Source organism: Oncorhynchus kisutch, linkage group LG7 (assembly GCF_002021735.2).
Source record: "Oncorhynchus kisutch isolate 150728-3 linkage group LG7, Okis_V2, whole genome shotgun sequence".
Taxonomy (NCBI): Eukaryota; Metazoa; Chordata; class Actinopteri; order Salmoniformes; family Salmonidae; genus Oncorhynchus; species Oncorhynchus kisutch.
The window spans coordinates 11,662,678-11,680,243 of record NC_034180.2 but is presented as its reverse complement, the minus strand read 5'-3'; the positions used below and the strand labels follow the sequence as shown (position 1 = coordinate 11,680,243).

The window sequence follows — 17,566 nt, the reverse complement described above, 5'->3', positions numbered from 1 at the left end:
GTTACGGACAATTACGTTTGAGGCTTTACTGAGCCAGACAAGAGCCTAAGCACAAACTTTTTTTTCATTCCTGGCACATTTTCCAGCTGGCGCTCCGCATTGCATGCTGATTATACATTTGGACGTGTGTGCATTCCTATCACAGTAAGTGCCTTAATGCCTTATCATTATAGTTTCTGTATATTATGTCATTTCTACTGTAGAGGGTTGTACTGATCATGCGCTAATGCTAAGCTGATTGGCAGTTATGTGTGGCGCCATGTTTGTTGACATCATGATCAAGACCAATGATGTTAATTTAAAAATACAAAATAAATATATATTTCACCTTTATTTCACCTTTTATTTTTATTTCACCTTTTATTTCAACCTTTTAACCTTTCACCTTCATTTCACCTTTCAAACAAAACGATGTGAAGGGATGGCTCCCTCATCTTTCAAGTACATTTCCAGAAGTGAATGATGGTAGGTGACACACCCCCTTGCATTCTGCAAACAGACCCCGACGCATCTTATAACCTCTTATCTTTGGTTGACGCAAAAAAACTAAGGACGCACACAAACTACCCATCTCGGATTACTTTAGATTTTCTGAAAGTGTTTTACTCAATTATTTTGATCACTGGTGAGGTCACACCGTCGTGATGAATTGCAAAATAGTCATTTCTATTAGCTAATTCATATTATGGTTTCTGTCAGCCCGAGAGTTAGCTAAATATGACCGCTTGTGTTAGGTCACACTTTCCTCAGTTAGCGCCATGACCAATGTAGCCTAAATTGTCCGGTTTGAATAAGAATTGTGTTACGCTGTAAACTGCTCACATTGAGAACATAACTGCTGACTGTTGCGTCAATCGTAACTGGACGGTAGTAAATAAGTGTTCTAATCATACCGGTTTGAGCGTACGCTGCTCAGACCAATGTACAACGATCGCACCCGTGTGTTCGTACGTGTCAAAGCCTTAATGTCAGATGTGCTGTCATGGCCTGAGGATGAACTGTACGCATTCACTTGTCAAATGCAGATCAGGAGAACACCACATCCTCAGAACTCACAATAGATATACATACAAATATATACTGTATATAGATACTGTACATGTTTTATCTCTGTGATAGCGTTCTCCTGGCATCCGCCAAAACCCAGATTTGTCCGCCGGACTTTCAGATGGTGAAGCATGATTCCTTACTCCAGAGAATGCGTTTCCACTGCTCCAGACTCCAATGGCGGCGAGCTTTACACCACTCAAGCCAACGCAATGAAATTGCACATGGTGATATTAGGCTTGTCTGCGGCTGCTCGGCCATGGAAACCCACTTCCTGAAGCTCCCGACGAATAGTTATTGCTTCCAGAGGCCGTTTGGAACTCGGTAGTAAGTGTTGTAACCGAGGACACACAATATTTAACTGCTAAGCGCTTTAGCACTCGGTGGGCACGTTCTGTGAGCTTGGGTGGCTTAGTGATTCGCGGCTGAGCAAGTGTCCACATACTTTTGTTCATGTAGTGTGTAACCAAACTGGAGAGGACGCTCAAGGATGTCCATTTGGTGTCCATAAGGTTAATTGATTACAAGGTGGGTAGCTCTTCACTAAAGAAGGGCTTCAACATCCTGTGTAGCTTCATACCAACCTCTCAGGCTCTCAAACAGTCTTGAGAGGTTTAGAGAGGGAGAAACCACTGCCAGCTTGCGTCATGAGCCTACAGTTTTGTATTTGTCGGTTTGTTTATGCCGTGAATGCCCCAGCATTTTGTCGGGCAAAACGACATGGGGGAGGTGGGGATTGAGTTATGTACATTGTTATCCTCTGGAATACAAATAAGCCTTGTGAAGAAGGGGGAAGGGACAAGTTTGACGCACAACTGGCGTATGACAGTTCAATATGCTTGCGGTCAAGGTACATCTGAATGCAATCTATATCTGTTTCAGTGTATGCGATTGGTGGGCTGCATCCGCCACTCGACGACGCCCACGACGCCAGGCTTTGTTCCCGGAACTCCTGCTGGCTGTGGGCGGCTCGTCAGTGGCTCATCCTCAAACATTGGTGTGTGTCTAACGTAAGCAAAAAAGGGAACTGCATCAAGGCAAACGTGGGCCTCGCGTCACGCGGGCTACAGCTAATGCTAAGTGATAGTCCGACAGAAAGGCCTTAATTATGAGAAATGCATGCTGCCTTGATTGTGTGCCGTTAATAAGATTTTTCCATGTCTAGCCACCTGAAGCGGTGTGTCAAGCTATTGCTGATGCTCGCTCGCTTAGAGAGGCAGTTTAGCAACTATGGCAGAGCCTGACAGGTTAATATGGGCTGTGGGAGTAATAACAACAAAGTGTGTGTATGTGTGTGTGTGTGTGCGTGTGTGCGTGCGTATGTGTGCTTGCGTGTGTGTGTGTGTACGTGTGCATGTGTGAGTATACGTGCGTATATGTGTGCGTGTGTGTGTGCTATCACGTGTCTGTGTGAGTGTGTGTGTGTCCATGGCAGTGTTTTACAGTGTGTGTGTGTGTGTGTGTGTGTGTGTGTGTGTGTGTGTGTGTGCATGGCAGTGGTTTACACGTGTGTGTGCGTGTGTGTGTGTGTGTGTGTGTGTGTGACAGGAGCCTCATCAGAAGCCTGGTACTGTAGGAGTGGGTAGATGACAGCAGAGTGTGAGGAGGAGGACATAGGAGCAGGAGGGAGCTGTGTATAATGAGCCAGCTAGAAACGACGACCACTGGCTGGCTGGCACAGAGAAAGAAGAAGAGAAGGGAGAGAATAAGAGAGGGACAGAAGGGAGAGAAAAAGGAGACAAAGACAGACAGAAATTGAGAGAGACCGAGAGAGAAACCGAGAGAGAGAGAGAGAGCCCATGAGTGAGGCAGAGTCCATGTCGCAGGCAATTTGAACATCTCATCTCACACCACTGTCTCATCTGGTGCAAAACTAAAGCCTGGGAAACTTCCCAGCAACCCCCGCAACCCCCTGCCGCCCCGTCGACTTGTCAAGCTGCGTTTTCCTTTTCCCAAACTCCTGTAATTGAGCCGCCGGGCGCTTAAATCGTGCGCTCAGCGCGAGTCGGCCCATTTCCTGAATCGCAGCGAGGTAGGAGCCAGGCACCTCTCGGGGAGTGCTTGTCTGCAGCCACACCGAAAGACTTCAGGAGAACGAGACTAACAACACTGAAAGACTTCAAGGGAACGAGACTAACAACACCGAAAGACTTCAGGAGAACGAGACTAACAACACTGAAAGACGTCAGGAGAACGAGACTAACAACACTGAAAGACTTCAGGAGAACGAGACTAACAACACTGAAAGACGTCATCAGCACCTCCGCTGCCGTAGGATCCTCATAGTTTTTTACGCAAGTCATCCTACCTGAGCTGTCCACAAAGCCAGAGCTACAGCTTGATGAATGACGCCAAAGTCTCGGGGGAGGTGATTAAAAACAAGTCTGAAAGCCTGCTGGATGTGCCATATCCGAGCATCAGATCATTAGTGACTTTTGTTTCGTTCGGGATGTCGAAGGTGTACATTGAGGAAAAAAGTCCAGACCTGAGTTTGAATTAGTTTTTGTCTGTGCCCCGAAAAAGTCCAGGCGGTGTACCGAATAGTATTTTTACCCAATCATTCTCGAGGGCGCTCCCTTGAGGGTGGTTGTGTTGGGCTCCTGCTGTGAGGGACATCAAACAGGCAAGGCAGAAGAGATATACAGTGCTGGCCCCTGAGATATAGCAGAGTCGATATACTGAAGGTTGGTGTGGATGGGTTCCTGGGACATTATCCATTATCAGACGGGGCAAGATCAGGCAGTAGTTAGCTCTACGCAGGCAGCAATCTATGACCACCCTGTTTGGGCCCAGTACAAAGTTCAGGAGCGAAAACAACAGGAAAGAGGTAAGGTGTGGACACTCAGATTGGAGAGTGTACTGAGGTGCAAGTGGCAGGGAGAAAACACACACGCCGTCACATTGATGGCCCATTGTCTGGGACGTCAGACGCGTCTGATCCATCCATCCCCTTTGATCAGCTCGGAGGCGCCTCCACACCCAATTAGGCTCAATCCATTCCAGTCATGTATTACTTAGCTTCATTTTACTACAAGCCATTGCTTCTTATGTGTCCTTCGCACGCACGCACGCAATCGCACACACACATCTCAGGTGATGAGTCACAGTCAGGACAGGGAGGCAATCGATCAATCTCAGGTGGGTTGTGTATGTGAGCGTGCATGCATATGGAGATCGTTCTCTCATTGAGATGATATTGTACTGTAAACACAAGGGTAATTAGCAAACAGCCGAGCTCCACTGACCAGACCTTGGAGTGGACCAGACAGACAATCGAGGTCCTTTGATTCAGACAACAGACAACAACTGCTTGGTTGATGCCTGCCATTATGGCCAGCGTTATTAGGAAAGAGAGAATACTGCTGCTGGCTCAGAGATCCTGCTCTGTATTCTTTTGCCTGGACAGATGGACTGAGGGCATGCCAAAAATTTACATTTTTAACAATATGGCCACCGAGTGAAACGGGACCTAGGAGCACAGAGGAGCACTGCCATTGTCTCAGCTGCCTGCCTCCTCCCGAAGAACATCCAGGTGTAATGGAGTCCTGCACGCTGGCCAGCTGGGCTCGTGCCTGCTTAAAAAGCATTGATCAACTTCTCTCTTTTTTATGCCCCCTCTCCCTCCATCCTTTCTCATGGGCCAGGCGGTGTTCTGCAGCTTTACCTGCCTCAAGGGTATCTCTCTCTCTCTCACTCTCTCCTACGCCACTCACTCCATCACTCTTAAAACACTGGTTGTTTGAAAGGGGAGAGGATATGCTCTGATGAGGCATCTGTAGCTTTACAATAGAAGACACCTGCACACACACTGATTTCCCCGGTGTTATGTGCGTGAGGAGAACACACAGGTCTTGATTAGGCTCTCTCCATGTCACCCCCCTGAGGTGTGTGTGTGTGTGTGTGTGTGTGTGTGTGTGTGTGTGTGTGTGTGTGTGTGTGTGTGTGTGTGTGTGTGTGTGTGTGTGTGTGTGTGTGTGTGTGTGTGTGTGTGCAAACGGGCAGGCATCTATCTCCCCTAAACGGCTGTCTGTTTGGTGTGCCACGTCCCGCTAACTGCATGATTAAAACCCTCTTAAACTCTCCCTAAATCCTGTTTACTGTCTACTAGTCACACCCAGGGCCCCAACGGTACCCCCCCGGCCGCATCCCTATACATCCACCCCCGTACCTCCCGGCCATAAGCCCTAGCTCTCAACTTGCCCCTTGACCCAAGCCGGCAATGCATTACTCTTGCCGATCAATTGATAGATCGGTCCTGTCGGATCGGTCTGTAACCAATTCAGACGATACTGATGATTCAGCCAGGGAGCTCCGGGCCGCTGTCACCAATCACTGATCAGCAGCGCTGCCCGACAGGTATGGACATTCGCCTGTCACTTGGACCTAATTTATTGCTGACTACCACCATTGATTAACCTTGCCTTGTGGACCGCCGCAGTCCGAAGTTTCTGAGAAGGGAGGTTAAGGAGGAGTCTGCAACGATTATTGGAGTGAATGGAGCAGGGGGAGTGGGGAATAATGATGTTAACAGTGTTGTGTGTGTTCAGACTAGCACACTAAACTTGACTAAAGTTGGGGTGTTATAAAACATCTGTAACCTTAGGTCTTTGGACCAGTAAGCTATGGACGTTTTTCAGTCATCGGATGACTACTCAGCAACATGCCAGGGACAGGTGCAGGTCCACAGACCATAGGTTGAGAAGCACACTGAACTATATGGCTATATTGCTTTATCACAGCTTCTCTTAGTGTGTTAAGTGACTATTTCAGAGGCCACATTACAGCTGCCTCTCCTCCAAGTGTGACCGTGTCCACACTGTCCACTTTAGAAATCCGCACCACCCTCATCCAATCTCAGGAAGAAGACGCCCGCCACAGAGACCGCCAAGTGTCCGAGCGACAGAGGTTCACCGGCGGCATTTAAGACCTGTCAAATCCCTCTCGGGAGGTTGTGTTTGAAGAGGGGACCACCTCGCCACTTTATTGACCCGTGTTTACTCTCACGCTTACTGCCGTTTACCCACAATCCCCTATCAATGGACACTGCAATCAACCACCTGTCTGTCAGAGCCCACGGAAGAAGAAATACAACTCTGGGGTGCATCCGAAATGGTAGCCTATACTCTATATACAGATGTAGGATCTTCATTTGACCACCCTGTAACAGGATAACTATCCTGAAATGCAGGTTTAAAATGGCTTCTGAAGTTTGTCATTTCCATGTAGACATTTTAGACTTGATTTCCCCTTATAAAAATGCATCAACCACTACAAAATGTCCATTAATTACAATTAATTTGGTTTATATTATGATGTGTTTTGTCTGGTATTATTGTGTGTTTTGTTTGGTATTATTGTCTGTTTTGTCTGTTATTATTGTGTGTTTTGTTTGGTATTATTGTCTGTTTTGTCTGTTATTATTGTGTGTTTTGTCTGTATTATTATGTGTTTTGTCTGGTATTATTGTCTGTTTTGTCTGTTATTATTGTGTGTTTTGTCTGGTATTATTGTCTGTTTTGTCTGTTATTATTGTGTGTTTTGTCTGTCTTATTATGTGTTTTGTCTGGTATTATTGTCTGTTTTGTCTGTTATTATTGTGTGTTTTGTCTGTCTTATTATGTGTTTTGTCTGGTATTATTGTCTGTTTTGTCTGTTATTATTGTGTGTTTTGTCTCTTATTAGTGTGTGTTTTGTCTGTATTATTGCATGTTTTGTCTGTATTATTGTGTGTTTTGTCTGTATTATTGTGTGTTTTGTCTGTATTATTATGTGCTTTGTCTGGTATTATTGTGTGTTTTGTCTGTATTATTATCTGTTTTGTATGTTATTATTGTGTGTTTTGTCTGTTATTACTGTGTGTTTTGTCTGTATTATTATGTGTTTTGTCTGGTATTATTGTTTGTTTTGTCTGTATTATTATGTGTTTTGTCTGGTATTATTGTGTGTTTTGTCTGTATTATTATGTGTTTTGTCTGTTATTATTGTGTGTTTTGTCTGGTATTATTGTCTGTTTTGTCTGTTATTATTGTGTGTTTTGTCTGTCTTATTATGTGTTTTGTCTGGTATTATTGTCTGTTTTGTCTGTTATTATTGTGTGTTTTGTCTGTCTTATTATGTGTTTTGTCTGGTATTATTGTCTGTTTTGTCTGTTATTATTGTGTGTTTTGTCTCTTATTAGTGTGTGTTTTGTCTGTATTATTGCATGTTTTGTCTGTATTATTGTGTGTTTTGTCTGTATTATTGTGTGTTTTGTCTGTATTATTATGTGTTTTGTCTGGTATTATTGTGTGTTTTGTCTGTATTATTATCTGTTTTGTATGTTATTATTGTGTGTTTTGTCTGTTATTACTGTGTGTTTTGTCTGTATTATTATGTGTTTTGTCTGGTATTATTGTTTGTTTTGTCTGTATTATTATGTGTTTTGTCTGGTATTATTGTGTGTTTTGTCTGTATTATTATGTGTTTTGTCTGTTATTATTGTGTGTTTTGTCTGTTATTATTGTGTGGTTTGAGTTGCACCCTTTTTGCCCTCAAAACAGACCCAATTTGTCAGGGAATGGGCCCTACAAGGTGTCGAAAGCGTTCTAATAGGGATGTTGGCTCACGCTGACTCCAATGCTTCCCACATGTGTGTTAAATTGGCTGGATGTCCTTTGGGTGGTGGACCATTCTTGATACACACAAGAAAACTGTTGAGCGTGAAAAACCTAGCCGTGTTGTAGTTCTTGACACAATTAAACCGGTGCGCCTGGCACCTACCACCATACCCCGTTCAACGGCACTTCATTATTTTGTCTTGCCCATTCACCCTCTGAGTGGCACACACACAATCCAAGTTTCAATTGTCTTAAGGCTTAAAAATCCTTCTTTTCTTCTCCCCTTCACCCAAACTGATCGAAGTGGATTTAACAAGTGACATCAAGGAAATAACAGGTTTTGACTAATGTTTCGTAGACTCAATGTACATATAACTGTGTCTGCGCTTCTACGTTTTGGCTCTCTGCATCATTCACAGCAGACTTGGATACAAATAGTACCTGCGTTTCTTTCAAATAGTTTAAGCATTTGATTGTGCACGTCTGGAAACAAGAGACTGAAGCCTTAATAGACCCCAGGAATGAGAACATGCTGTTATCTAGCTTTCAATACCACAGCTATTACCACTACCAGACAACAGGACACACTGAACAGTCAGAGATGTGCTGTATTTAACGTTTTGGTTTCCATTTATGAAACATTGACATGTCCTCTACCCTTCTCGATGCAAAAGCAGCTTTAGCGAAAGAAAATGTGGTGTTTAACTTTCGGTTGGGAAGACTACAGCTTGGGTGACTAAAAAGAGCTCCTGGCAATCCTACCACAGACGAGAGAGAAACAGAGTGAAACATGTTACCACATCTTCCTACTGTTTAGCCAAACGAGCGTAAAGCAACCTCAGTCACAACTGTGCTAGAGTTTATGAGTGAACAATGGACCGGACAATTCCGTCAGTTCCTCGCTAAATTTGTGACATGTATCAAATACTTCATCTTTTAGTTGTTCAGAAGCGTCTGAATTATTTCTGAGGGCTGTCCCGCTCATAGACATCATTTATATTCAGTGAAAATAGTACGTGAAAATGAAACAAATTGCTAAATGCATTAAATATGCATCCGTTTCAAACGCAACTTGTCGTCACCACTACACAAAATCAAAGCTTTTCTGTCACAGAGTCAGTCCCCTATAGCTCACCTTTTTTTGGTATCAATTTATTCAGATAGTCCCAAATAGATTGTTTGTAATTCGGTAAATGTTCAGCTAACAACACTAACTATCGAGTAATCCTAACCCTCGCCTTAACCCTAGCTTAACCTAACCCTTATTCTAACGCTAAACTGAAATGTAACCCTTAACTGTAACCCTAAAAAGCTGTGGCATATCAAAAGAGTTGGAATTGATAGTTTAGACATCTGTAAATCACCTATAGGGGACTATCAAAATGAAGTGTGCGATTTAAGATCACTTCATTCGTCAAATTACACACAAGGTCCAATGGAAATTTGACTTCCACTTTATCACAATCCCGCCCGAAAGACCTACAGGGAGCATGCCATACTTTGGCACCTGTGGAGCAGTTGTTGTGGTGGGTAAGTGCCATACTCAAGGGCACAACGGCAGGCGATGGCATCTAGGATTTGATATCAGCAACCCTCCGGTTGCCAGCTCACTTCCCGCTAGATATTTCCCATCAGACCCGGAATTAGAATTTGCAATCCTCCGATTGTTAGCTGGCCTCTCTAACCACTAGGCAACCTGCCGCTCCATGAACTATCCTTCTAACTGTCACAGACAGAATGGAGGCAACTCAGAAGACATATTTGTTGTCCCTATGCCTGAGTTTCTACTGTGAGATTGTGGGTGGCCATTGCTTTGGTAAACACACTAGTTGGGCCCAGGGGACGATGGTAGTGCTGATGAGCTACTTAGGATCCATGAGGGATTCAAAAGCCTCTGAGCCCGAGCTCTCTGCTACTGCTAATGACTACAAACGCTGACAGAGAGAGATAGAGAGAGAGAGAGAGAGAGAGAGAGAGAAACAGGGAGGGAGGAGGACATAAAGAGAAAGAGGAGGGAAAGAGAAAATTCAGAGGGACCCCCTACTCAAGGACTAGGGCCCTTCAAGTAATAACTGAAAACAAATTGCACCACGGCCACCACCACCACTGAAATTTCATTCATGATCCCCTTAATATATCCAAAATGGCCACCCAGTCACAAAACTAAGCCCTGTAGGCCAAACCAACACAAGGCCGAAATAACACGATATAGAGCCCCCATTTCGGCTCTGGTAGCAGTGAAGTCTATGGATGCTGAGCACAGCAAAGCACACACTAACCTGGTGCAGTGAGTGAAACACATGAATGCACCATGGCTGCAGCCAGCCTTCCTTCACTGCAGTAACTCAACTCCAAAGTCAAGGCCATTAGGGGGTTATCTAACGGCCCAACCAGGGGGTCGGAAACTGCTCTGCAGTTGGGGGTTATGGACTGAGGAGATTTATAGGGAGGAATAAGGCTGGGAGCCAACATGACATTCTTGTCTCTCGTGTCACGCTGTGCACATCACATTACAGTCCACTATCACACTGTAGAATAGAGGAGGATGGATTTCAACAGTGTAAAACTAGAGAAGTGTGCAAGTTAGTGGTAAACGGGAGAGTGGGAATTGTCTGGCGCTGAAAAAAAGGATAGATGGGGCAATGTATGGAGTGGAGCTGTGGTGTGTGTGTGTGTGTGTGTGTGCGTGCGTGTGTGGTTGTAGTGACATTTTTTTACAGGATTTAGAAGGGAGAGAACATGAGTGGTACAAACTGTAGCAGCTTGTGTATCTGAGGAAAGGTGTGTGTGTGTGTGTGTGTGTGTTTATATGAGGTAAACCCAAAATCCTCTTTGAGGGGTTCTCACATTGTTCATGTACTCGCTCAGCAGGTCTTGCAGGGCCTGCCGGACAGCGTTGCACTCGGCCACGATGCGCTCGCGGCGGTCGTCGCGGGTGCAGGACGAGTCGGCCATGAGGGCGGCGCCGCTGATGATGCTCTCCAGGCGCTCCTCCAGGGAGGGGCGGAAACGCGCCTCGCTGAACGTCAGCGGGTCCAGGATGATCTTGTTCTGACCGGGAGGAAAGGAGAGAGGGAGGTCAGAAACAGGCTAACCAAAGGTTCAACTTTTGAATGCTATTGCACTTCAGAACTTTCTGCCCAACGAGACTGTTTAGTATTCAGAGTGGAGCATGTCACTCCTTTATCTTATTAACCAAAGGTTAAGTGTTGGGTCACCCAATTGTATGTAAGCCCTGTTGGGCTAGATTGTTTACAAGAATGATGAACACATGGAAATGCACGTTAGAATCACCCATGAAAAGCTACAATCTACATTCAAGATGACTTTGCCACATTTCAAAACAAAAGACACAGATAAAGATCTGAGAAAGACATGAGAGAGAGGGAGAGAGGGAGAAAGAGAGAGAGGGAGAAAGAGAGAGAGGGAGAAAGAGAGAGAGGGAGAAAGAGAGAGAGGGAGAAAGATAGGGAGAAAGAGAGAGAGGGAGAAAGAGAGAGAGGGAGAAAGAGAGAGAGGGAGAAATATAGAGAGAGAGGGAGAAAGAGAGAGAGGGAGAAAGATAGGGAGAGAGGGAGAAAGAGAGAGAGGGAGAAAGAGAGAGAGGGAGAAAGATAGGGAGAGAGGGAGAAAGAGAGAGAGGGAGAAAGATAGGGAGAGAGGGAGAAAGAGAGAGAGAGAGAAGAGAGGGAGAGAGAGAAAGATAGGGAGAGAGGGAGAAAGAGAGAGAGAGAGAAAGCGAGGGAGAGAGAGAAAGAGAGGGAGAGAGAGAAAGAGAGGGAGAGAGAGAGAGAGAGAGAGAGAAAGAGAGGGAGAGAGAGAAAGAGAAAGAGAGGGAGAGAGAGAAAGAGAAAGAGAGGGAGAGAAAGAGAGGGAGAGAAGAGAGGGAGAGAGGGAGAAAGAGACCAGAGAGAGAGGGGGAGAGGGAAAGAGACCAGAGAGAGAGAGGGAGAGGGAGAGAGAGAGAGAGAGAGAAAGATAGGGAGCAAGAGAGAGAGAGAGAAAGAGAGGGAGAGAGAGAAAGAGAGGGAGAGAGAGAAGAGAAAGAGAGGGAGAAAGAGAAAGAGAGGGAGAGAGAGAAAGAGAAAGAGAAAGAGAGAGAGAGAAAGAGAAAGAGAAGAGGAGAGAGAGAAAGAGAAAGAGAGGGAGAGAGAGAAAGAGAGGGAGAGAAAGAGAGGGGAGAGGGAGAGAGAGAAAGAGAGGGAGAGAAAGAGAGGGAGAGGGAGAGAAAGAGAGGGAGAGAAAGAGAGGGAGAGAGGGAGAAAGAGACCAGAGAGAGAGATGGAGAGGGAAAGAGACCAGAGAGAGAGAGGGAGAGGGAAAGAGACCAGAGAGAGAGAGAGAGAAAGATAGGGAACAAGAGAGAGAGAGAGAGAGAGAGAGAGAGAGAGAGAGAGAAAAAAAAAAAAAAGAGAGAATATGGGACAAATAAGAAAGAGAGGACTTGTACGACAGCAGGCGGCAGTAGCCCATTTCAATTTATTAATGACACTCTCTGTCAGGGAAAGAGAGAAAAAAAATGAAAGAAAGAAAGATAGATAGATAGATAGATAGAAAGAAAGGGAGAAAGATGGTAAAGAAAAAAAATAAAAATAAAATAAAGGGAGAAAGAATGAGAGAAACAGAGAGTGCTACAACAGCAGGAGGTAGTTACAGGTAGGGAGTGTAACAAAGCTAGCAAACACATTTGGCAGTGATAGCAGATGGCTCAGTGCAATCTGTCAGCACTAGGTGGTAAAGCCAGAGGCTGAGAGTGGAGGAAAGGTCACCTTCAAGCTTAGCTTCAGGGTCCTAGTACCAGACCCTTACACCCCCCTCCCCGCCTGCTTTATGGGGCCTTTAAGCACAGAGTGAGGAGACACAGGGGCCCCGGCTTTTATTATTGGAAGTAGCCGCAAAATATACTTTTTTATGATCTGTACAGCAGGTAAGAACAAAAATTACCATTTTGATGGAGAAGGTATTACGTTTTACGGCCGTACAATTTCAATATCCCATTCGGCAGCAGTTTGTGGTGCGGTGGAGTTTTAAAGAGGGAGAAGCCACGGCGGGTAGGCAACGTTTATTAGTAAAGAGGTGCCTAAATCCCTGGGGGTGTGTGTTTGTGTATGTCTGTGTGTGTGTGTGTGTGTGTGTGTGTGTGTGTGTGTGTGTGTGTGTGTGTGTGTGTGTGTGTGTGTGTGTGTGTCTGCGTATGTCTGCGTGTGTGTGTGTGTGTGTGTGTGTGTGTGTGTGTGTGTGTGTGTGTGTGTGTGTGTCTGCGTATGTCTGCGTGTGTGTGTGTGTGTGTGTGTGTGTGTGTGTGTGTGTGTGTGTGTGTGTGTGTGTGTGTGTGTGTGTGTGTGTGTCTGCGTATGTCTGCGTGCGTGTGTGTGTGTGTGTGTATGTGTGTGTGTGTGTGTGTCTGCGTATGTCTGCGTGTGTGTGTGTGTGTGTGTGTGTTCATATAGGTTGTACTGCGCATTACGGTTGAAAACAGTTCCAGTCGGGCGTAGTTGAAAACAAAATACAGTGCCGTTCAATGACTACTGTCTACGACTGTTTTGCATGACTACTGTCTACGACTGTTTTGCGAGGGCCTAATTTGTTTCGGGTCGCAGCTAGACAGCATCTTCCACAAAGCGAGTTAGCCACAATGTCTAGTCTAGCAACTGAAGCCTATTCTAAAGAACAGCAGGGTGCTATCACATTGACGGGAGACACAGAGCACACACACATTTCCCATTTACATTTTAGCCATTTAGCAGACTCTCTTATCCGGAGCGACTTCCACACGCACACAGACAGAGAGACATCGAGCTGATGGCTTTGTCTGAAACCCTGAAGTGGCAACCCAGCCCTATGAGTGGTAAACCTATTCCAGGCCACTGCTCTGTGTGTGCGAGAATGAGAGCAACAACACAGATGGTATTAGACATGGCGTGTCGAGTCATATCCATCTCCATCCTGCCCATAATGCTCCATAATTATCACTGTTTTCTCTGCCTTTTAATGTCATCTCATCTTGTATCTTATTAAGAGTCTCCGGCATCGCAGGCTTGGTAAGCACAATCCATTGGCTTCGGGAGGACATTACAAAGACAGTAAGCCTTCAGAATGGGGCTAGATGGTTGCGTTTCTATTGTTTGCATCGAACAAACATGCTAGCCGCGCGAAAAGGCGATGGCATGCATTCCGGTAATACAGGCATTCATTAAAGTTTGCCTTATCTCGTTTTCTTCAACGTGGGAGAGAGGAGAGGTGGATGGAGGGAAGAATGGAGAGCTAGAGGCAGCCTGGATAAAACTGGCTGCAATCAGAGGATTATTGTCTTTCTTACGTTTCAGTGTTGCACGACGTGGATACGCTCTGCTATCCTTGTTCGGGGTGACACTGTTGTTATTTTTAAATATTTTTTTTTACATTTCCACAATTTATTCATGGGCGCAGAATATTTACAGAAGCGATTTAGGTTAAAGTCAGTCTCTCTCACCGCTCGCATCAGGGTTCAACAGAGGTCGCCTCCCGTAGCCCGCCGCCCATGAGCTAAAGCTACATTACATCAGATGGTTCTGATTTGTAAATAAACAAAAAAATTGCAACAAAAAAATATATCCCAAAAAGCAGTCAGCAGTAGTGCCCTGCCTTAGCATACATAACAGAACTAAAATGTCTGTTTTTGGGGCAGTAGTAGCAGAAGCAAGCGAATGGCAACAGTGAGTTGCGTTCAGAGCCTGGCCAGTGAGCTACGTTCAGGCTCCACTCAGGCCTCTAATCCTGGGGGCAGGGTGACAGACTGATTGTCAAACGATGCATGAGAAAGACAGGCAGGGAGAGAGAGAGAGAGAGAATATGGGATGAATTCAGCCACAGCGAGGGGGATGAGATGAATAAAGATAGAGAGAGAATGAGAGAAAGAGAGAGAGAGAGAGTGAAGAGGAAAGAGAGAAAGAGGGTCTGAGACAGAGAAAAAGAAAAAGAGGGGAGTTGTGAGACAGCAGGACGGTAGTGCCTCTGTTCATATTACTAATGACACTCTCTCTAACACTACCCTGCCTCCTATACAAGCCCCGGCCTACATTCACATTCACTGGTTGGCGCCTCAGGAACCCAAATACTGAATCCCTGATTCCCAAAGGGACTCATTTTATCAGTTACATTTGACAGTTTAAGTCTGTATAGCAGTTTGTGCTCTAGTTTAAAAGGCAATGAGGTCCTTTATCTACTTCCACAGAGTCAGATGAACTTGTGGATGTCATTTGTATGTTTCTGTATCCAGTTTAAAGGAAGATAGAGGTAGTTTCACAAGCCAATTCTAACTAGTGTTAGGGCAATGACTGGAAGTCTATAGGTATACGTTGGCATGCTAGTAGATCCCATAGACTTCCAGGCAATTGTGCTAATGCTAGTTAGGATTGGCTCATGAAACGACCTTCAACTACCATTGCCAAAATCCTGAAGTATCCATTTAAAACCACGTGGCAGAAATAAATACCTACAGTAGCTGTTTTCCATTTAGGATATGTCCAATGGTTGTCTTCACTGGGGTGTTTCAACTTCAATAGACCAGGTGAAATAGAAAATAAATATGTCTGAGTTACACTGGCCAGGCATGAATCATTTTATGTGCACTCAGATACTGCAGGTTCAACTTTTCTACTGTGACTATGTCTATGTTCATTTGAAGTATTCCAGGAACTGAAGTACTCTTGATCATCATACAGTTGAAGTCGGAAGTTTACATACACTTAGGTTGGAGTCGAATCTCGTTTTTCAACCACTCCACACATTTCTTCTTAACGAACTATAGTCTTGGCTAGTCGGTTAGGACATCTATTTTGTGCATGACACAAGTCATTTTTCCAACAATTGTTTACTGACAGATTATTTCACTTATAATTCACTATATCACAATTCCAGTGGGTCAGAGGTTTACATACACCATACACCTTGCCTTTAAACAGCTTGGAAAATTCCAGAAAATTATGTCATGGCTTTGGAAGCTTCTGATTGACATAATTTGAGTCAATAGGAGGTGTACCTGTGGATGTATTTCAAGGCCTACCTTCAAACTCAGTGCCTCTTTGATTGACATCATGGGAAAATCACAGGAAATCAGCCAAGACCTCACAAAATAAATTGTAGACCTCCACAAGTCTGGTTCATCCTTGGGAGCAATTTCCAAACACCTGAAGGTACCACGTTCATCTGTACAAACAATAGTACGCAAGTTTAAACACCATGGGACGACTGGAAGTAGCTGGCAAGTTAGCTTGGGTGCTTGACTGCTGTTAGTACATTCGGATCGACCCTTAAAGAGATGGGTGGGGCTAAAGCTTAAGAGGGTATGAATGATGCTGAATGGGTGTAGACAAATTAGGGCTCTCCAATAGTAGTACCAAAACATTCAAAGGACATTTTCTCAAAAGTGTATCAACTTTCAAAGCAAAATGACTTTCCCATTGTCCCTCAACTGTAGTGTACGATGTACCACTTTGTAGCTTTGAGTCTGTACTTTTATCCAATGTAAAAAAACACCATTTCAAATTTTGGTACATAAGACTGATTTGAGTCGGACGGTCACATATGACCATTTGCTGGCTATTGACGTGACAAAGAAAGGAACATTTCTGGTTGATAACTAAACACAACAAATAGTCTGGAGGACATATCATAGCCTACACAAACAACCAAGGAGAAATGGCTAGACACAAATTGAAAAGGAAACTAGGGGGAAACTTGTCAACTTCTTTGCACCCTTTCCCCTACATAGTGCACTACTTTGACCATGGTCCATAGGGCTATATTCAAAAGTAATGCACTGTGTAGGGAATAGGGTGCCATTTGGGATGCATGCCCACACTGAGTGTCAGGACGTGTCAACCTCTTTACACTGAGTCGCAACAGGGCTTGTGTGTTTCGAACTGTAATCACCTCCACGCTGGGACAAAAAAAATGGCATGCTACAGAGACCACTGCCCAAAAGCACGAGCTATATGTTGAGAGTCGTGTGTGTGTTCGTTTGCGCTTGCATGTGTGCTGGTGTGTGTCTCGCCCACGCAGAGCCCGGACCTGTTGCTTATTTCACACTCTCCTCCTCTTTCTCACATTTGTATTTCTCCTTTCTCTCCCTTTCCTCTCTTTCTTTACCAAGGTGTAATGGAATTCGCACCCCTGCCTTCCAGCCCACCCACGGACGACCATGTCGTACATCATTTAGACTGGGAGAGAACAGTGTGCTCTTTTTGCTGACTCATCCAGGGCTTCTGTGCTGTGCTTTACCGCCGCTACACACACACACACACACACACACAAACAGACACACAGGCACGCACAAGCATCATGCACACAAACGTGTGCATGCACACACACACACACACTCCCCGAGCCATAGACACAGCCTGATCTTTCCGATAGTGGCCTAGCTGCTATTTTTAGGGAGCCACAGAAAAGGACTGTGGAGTGCCGCGGCGGAAATTGCAAGTTTATCTGTGATTTCCTCCCAGGATTATCAGTATGTTAGTCTTCTTGACTGTAGTTTATGGTGTTTTTTTCTCTCTCTCTCTCTCTCTCTCTCTCTCTCTCTCTCTCTCTCTCTCTCTCTCTCTCTCTCTCTCTCTCTCTCTCTCTCTCTCTCTCTCTCTCTCTCTCTCTCTCTCTCTCTCGACGATTACTACTTTGCCGGTCGATGTGTTAGTGAATAATGCTGTTTAGCCGCAGACTACTCGATTCAGGTGGAAAATAGGGGTCCTTCCACTCCTGCCAAACAGAAACAATACCATTAGTCAAGTTGCCTCTTATCAGCTCTTCTGCAACAGTTGGCTGGTAATATCTAGTAGAGATGCACAAGAGGAGGAAGGGGTAATATGTATCTGTGCCTCCCTATCCTTGGCTAAATCCACATATATTTGAATAGAGAACAGAATTGGGGATGTATAACATGC

The 17,566-nt window shown here is 44.9% G+C and overlaps 1 protein-coding gene across 1 annotated transcript in view; it reads right to left on the bottom strand.

Moving 5' to 3' along the window:
• The window catches only part of LOC109894191 (catenin alpha-2), a 690,086-nt gene that overhangs the window by 444,932 nt on the left and 227,588 nt on the right, over positions 1 to 17,566 (bottom strand). The window contains 1 exon segment of the mRNA XM_020487470.2: positions 10,491 to 10,694. Within this exon segment, the coding sequence (XP_020343059.1) occupies positions 10,491 to 10,694 (204 nt within the window).